A 6,000-nucleotide genomic window follows, 5' to 3' on the forward strand; every position below is an offset into this window, starting at 1 on the left:
ACTGTGACCACTGTCAAGTGCCAGAAACACTTGAGCACATATTTTGTACCTGCCCAGCATACGCACGCGAACGACAAAAACTGATTTCCTCGACTGAAGGAGTGCATAATAGGCCATTAACTGATGAGGTTGTGTTGGGCCCATGGCCTGACGCCAACAGCACAACTGTGGTCATAAGAGCGGTTGCAGCTTTCCTACAAGCCACTGGACTGGATGCGCGGCTATAGCACTGCACCACCTAGACGGGACTGTACATACTCACCTCTCTTACTTACCATCGTCATCCATCATTCTTTTTTCTCCCCTTTCCCCACCCCCGGTGTAGAGTAGCAGGCTAGAGCATAATATCGCTCAGGCCGACCTCTCTGCCTTTCTACAAATAAACCTCTCTCTCTCTCTCTCTCTCTAACCTTTGCAGCAATCACACACCACCTAGGGTGACAATACTTATACGCAGTGCAATTAGTTGTATAGCCTTTACCCACTTCAAGAAAGCATTGATTCAATTTAAGCATGCTCATATGATCTGCCTTTCTGTTTTGTTAAGAAATTAAGTATTGCACTCGGGAATTAATTTGCATTTAGTTTTGTATTAATTACTTACCATTTGTGTCCAGTAGCATAGTCACACTCTCAGCTGGACTTAGAAGAGATGACGGAGACCTGTCTGAATCGGAGCTCGATCGCAGTGGGCGTGGACGTTCAAGTTTACGTACACCTTTAGTGCTTTTCGTTGACATTTTGTTCGAAGTAACGTACCTAGAAAGAACCAGACATAAAATCAATTGAAGCTGAGCTACATAAACTAGCGCAAAGCCTGAGCAAGAAGAATTCTGTTGGAGGAATTATACCCAATTCAGCTACTTTAGATTACCTTCAATGGTGTTCTGAAATCAGATCTAAAATCTGCTTTAGATGACAGATCTTCAATAAATTATTTTCTTGCTTTACTAAATGAAACTAAAAAAAAAAATAGATGTCTTCTCTGATGAGCACTGCAGAAGATCATGGTGACTTCAGGGTCCTCAACAATAAAAATTAAAATGACAAGAAACCAAATCTGCCAACACGTCTCAACAAGGAGCTTTAGGTTTTGCACACGCAAAGTTAGGGAAGATAACCTGTTTTGTTGATCAAAAATTGCAAAAATCTATACCGAAGAATACACACAATGCATGCAGCACTGGGTACGCAAAGATGCTACGAGGCACTATTTCTAAAGCACCTCACTATGTATTTATGACCCAGCATCGAAAAAAAAAAAGCATTACAGAGTGAGCAACAAAAGAGTGGGTCAAACTTGAATGACCACCTGCTACTTCCAAAAAAGGGCCCAAAGTACTAGTAAAGCCCAAGCATGGAGCCCCCCGGTCCGTTTGTGAAATTCCCTGAGTGACACAGAACTTGTTTTACCTTCAAATGGGCTGACAATGATGCCGATGCTGTCAGTTTAACACTTTAAGTATGCATGATAGTGAACAAAAATGCCTTCCTAGAGCCAGCCAAGTGTCTCAATGCACTGGGTTGTATATGTAGAAAATTCCTGATAATGTTCAGTTCTCCCTGCTCAAGCATTCATTTATGCTATAATGGTTATAGTATAGTTGAAGGCACCGTATCCAAAGCTGGCTGTCAGAAATCATCAAAGTTTGCTTAAGTATATGTATACCGTAGTTACTCGAATGTAAGGCAAGTTTTTTTCCAGATTTTTTGCTACCTAAAGCCAACCCTTGCGTTACAATCAAATACTGAAATAAGCATATTTTTTTCTTCCTGGACGTAATGAAATGTCACCCCTCGCGTTACAGTCGAGTAAATACGGTGCATAAGTATGTATATCCAGAACAAGATGGCGACATGGCCGCCGATGGTGCTAATTAGCCTGGAGTGTTCCCAAAAGATCCTTCGCAATAAAAAAAAAAACACCTGCAGGCAGATAGTGAGGAGGGTTCCTTGTTATGGCTCCACTCCATTATGCTCATATTCAACAGTTCATATTTTATAAAAACAAACAGCAAGAACTGACCGCAGTACCTTAAGGAGTAGCGCACTTGCAATAGTGAAGTGCAGCATGATCTGAGAAACAAATTCTCTGAGAATTCCCAGTTCTACAAGTTGGCAGACACCCTGCACCCACTTCAACAACATTCACCTGCTCAACATGCCACTAAGGCGCATGACTAAGCATGTTGCAAGAGGGCCCTAGCTACAAAAACATCGAACAGAAATACCTCATGTTGCACTTTATGACCTTCAAAAACTGGACAACACCAAACAACAATGGTTAACCCTGTAAAACAATGCTGACATCCTCCCTTTTGGATATTGCATACAAATTGGGGATCTGTAACCTTCCCTTTCCCTTCTGATTACCACATTTCTCTATAGAAGCCATTAAGCCATTCCTTCTCTATGTAAAGCTTTATCATGTCCACCATCACCGCCTGCACAGAAAATGACATAGAAGACTGAACAGTAACAACCTGCTTGACCTCCACGAATAGGCTGACGTCATGACACAGTGAAAATCTTGGAGGCTGTTGTTGAGGAATTTAATGATATCCAGTAACCACAAAGTGTTTGTTTTAGTGCTTCTTATTAAAGGCTATTAAAAAAAAATTGATGATTACCCGTTTTACAGTTCTGCCAAGATAGCTTAAAGGAGCACTGACACCAAAATATTGCATCTTGTTTTTTCTGTTGCGATAAGTAGTTAATGACCCTACTTATCATGGCTGGAAAGCTCGTTTGCTCGAGCGCGCAACCGTTAATTATCTGGAGACGGTTTTATAGCGCCCAGTTGTAGTTTCGGTTTCAGAGAGCGCCGAGAGAGGCAGGACCCAGAGTGGTGGCTATGCAAACATAGCTGGCTGCGTGAGCACACAAAACCGCATGCACATGAGCACCGCGTCGACTCTTTTCAACTTTTCAACGAAGGCTTCCTGGGTGCTGCTACAATGCCCTCTGAGGCGTTTTAAATATGCGTGACCCCCCCAAGATGCACTGCCTAGGCAAGGACATCAGCCTTCGTACTCCAGTGCAAGTCTCCCCTCCTTTCCATTGAAAAGGTCTGCTAGGAGACAGTGGGAGAGAGCGCGTGCAACAATCGTGGCAGCCAACACAAACTCGTGACGCAGGTGGCGGTTGGTTGTTTACAAGGACACCCAAGGCGCACGTGGAGTGGCGCGACGCGCACTTTAGACATGATTTTAAGTATGTTCTAGGCTATATTATTCGTTGATATCTCGCAGATGATGTGTGTGTGTCCACACAAATCCATCACACGGCTTATCTCGCCTTTAAAATTTCATTGCAGATGCCCTTTAATGGTCTAGTACGTATCTGTATGCATATAGTGGTAAAAGCTGGAAACATGTTTACTAAAATGTATGTCACTAAGTTTCACTAGTATACATATCAAAAGGACATTAAGGAGACATACTAAATCAAGCTAGATTCATAAAACACCTTTCTACGTCAATGAAAGATTTACCACAGGCAGGTAGTCAGTAAATCAATACAGGTGTGAAAACAAGGCCGGCAGTGACGCAACCTTAAAAGCCCTGCACTATCTGCCAGTGATGTCCCAGATTTAGACAAGGTTTGCCAGGGATTAATAAACATAAAGTGAATAACAACTGATTACACATTGCATTATAAAGTAACAAAAAACTCAAACTAGTGCGTTAACCTTATCTGCCCAAAAGTAGCCCAACCATGCAAAAATACTTTCATAACAGTGACATAACACTGATGTACCAGCACAGTGGTTCACACACAAAGTTAAGAGGAGAGAACATGGTTATTGTTTTCTCAACTAGTCGAAAAAACCTTTTTCTCAGCACATTACAATAGTCTTGACGAAAAAACAGCTAGTCGAAAAAATATTTTTACCAGCACATTACAATAGTCTTGACAAACAATACCTATGAACCTTAAATCGACTTCGTGCACCACTTCAGTGTTTTCTAAAGTAGACAATATATGTCCTACATCGACCCTGATAGGATGAATGAAATGTAGGGGAATGATCAGCCACTGCCTAGGTTTTAACGTACCAATTTTTCAGTGAAAAATCCCACACTGATGCAAATAAGTCCCCAATTCTTTCGTCCTAAAGTTTGTGGACTTTTCTTAGCAACAAAAAAAAACTTTAAACTAATGCTTGCCTGTCCTTTCCCCTTAAATACTCACTTCACGATCACAGCAATACTGTGAAAATGAAGTATGAATACAATTGGGCTACCCTTCAATGCAGAGAAAATAAGTCATACTGAAGGCATAGCCAGAATTTATTCTATTTTCTATATAATGCTGAACAGTTGGCGTGCAGATGCACCATTAAATAAGAACAATGCCACACGAATGGTGCTTGCTTTTGTGTGAAATGATTTATGTGGTTTCTACGGGCTTCTGTGCTAAATGAACAATGTGTTAAGTATGCAGAAACACACAGGCCAAGTGCTGCAAAGTCTGTTCTATGCTTCGAAACCAAACAATGTTCAACCGGCTGGAAGACTACCTCGCGTTGTGTGCTGCGTACATGCGCTCGCGCTGTGGACGAGAAAGTGCACACAATAGATGCATCACACACACTGACTTTTTATGACAGCACAAATAAGGGTCAGGATTAGCGAATAAACTGCACGGAAATAAGCCAAACCTCTCTATTGGAATCGTAGCTGCAGTAATTAAAACTTCTGTCGCTTCTGTTATCATTAATACAGCTCCTCCATTGCATATAGACACACAACCACGCTAGCTTGATTGTACATGCAAAGAACATGTCGGCATGTAAAAGATGTAACGTAAATTCAGTCAAAAAGTAACCGATTACCAACTCCAGTGTGAAAAACAACTACATCATCGGCGCTGCTGCTACACGAGGAAACTGACACATATTCAAACTACAGTCAGCACAAGCGCGTCCCGATTATGCACAAGTGATGAAAAGCAGTGCAACAACGTGTGTAAAGCAGCAATCGATCATATTTTCTGGTTCACAGTGAAGCTGGAAGTAGTACACCATGCGGTTGTCAGAAACTATTTCCTTCGTTCAACACGGTATTCGAACAGAAATCTAGGCCTACTTTATTTGACAGTATTTGCTCAGCGTTGCAGGATGTTACAGAAACTAACGATAACGATTGGAAATTTGAACTTAGCAGGCGTAATTTTGCGATCAGTTGGAGATTTCCTACTACATAAATCTATAGGCACCCTGCACATGTCAGGGTGGCACAGCAGCACAACGAAAACAAAACGATTCCTACAGCAAAACATTACTCCTTCCCTTTCTTGCCCATTGATAAAATATGTCAGATCCACAAAGTAAAACAGACATGAATGAGCCATTTATAGGCACATAACGTATTATCGGTCGTTGACTCGCGTACTACATCTCGAATGCATGACGGTTGCCACGGCTTCAACGAAATCACTTTGGCATATCGAGAATAGAGGCTGATAAGATTATCATACACTACGCAAACGACAAAATAGTAAACGTTTCATACCTTTCCAAAGGTACTACAAACGTAGAACACAACTCTAACGTGGGGACCTAATGGCTGAATAGGTGGGTGCCGTTCTATTTTACTTGTGTCTTGCCGTAGTGCCGTAGTTTCCTTCAGCGGGAAGTGGAGGAGCTTGCAGCAAACGAGCGCTGGCGGCGCTGCTGCCAATGAAAACGAAACTGACGAACAACTACGGCGGTGAAGCCAGCCGCTCAGAGCGATAACTCCAGCGTGCTTGTGCACGGCCGCCTGGATCGGGGCGTGCGGCGGTCACCGCCGCGCGCCGATGATCCAGGCGGCCGTGGCTTGTGCTAGCTCGATCATCATGTTGCCGCCATTGGCGCTACGAGCCCGGCGGCGTACTAGTTCTGACTATAGTTTCGCTGGTTCCGCCTCCTGCGCGTCGAGACGTAATGTTTTCGCGGTTACGCACGCTGCACGACGAAAAAAGAAATTGGTAAAAGTGCTTTGAGTGAGTAAAATC

At 42.7% G+C, this 6,000-nt stretch overlaps 1 protein-coding gene across 3 annotated transcripts in view; it reads right to left on the minus strand.

Annotated features, from left to right (window-relative positions):
* The window catches only part of LOC119377986 (eukaryotic translation initiation factor 4E-binding protein Mextli), a 65,823-nt gene extending 60,192 nt beyond the window's left edge, over positions 1–5,631 (minus strand). For all 3 annotated transcript variants that reach the window (XM_037647263.2, XM_037647271.2, XM_037647256.2), the window contains exons 1-2: positions 5,517–5,631; positions 605–759 (exon numbers count right to left, since the gene is read on the minus strand). In XM_037647263.2, the coding sequence (XP_037503191.1) occupies positions 605–740 (136 nt within the window). In that variant the 5' untranslated portion in view covers positions 741–759; positions 5,517–5,631. The remainder of the gene's footprint in view (positions 1–604; positions 760–5,516) is intronic.
* Between the last annotated feature and the right edge of the window lie 369 nt (positions 5,632–6,000).

Source organism: Rhipicephalus sanguineus, chromosome 1 (genome assembly GCF_013339695.2).
Source record: "Rhipicephalus sanguineus isolate Rsan-2018 chromosome 1, BIME_Rsan_1.4, whole genome shotgun sequence".
NCBI lineage: Eukaryota > Metazoa > Arthropoda > Arachnida > Ixodida > Ixodidae > Rhipicephalus > Rhipicephalus sanguineus.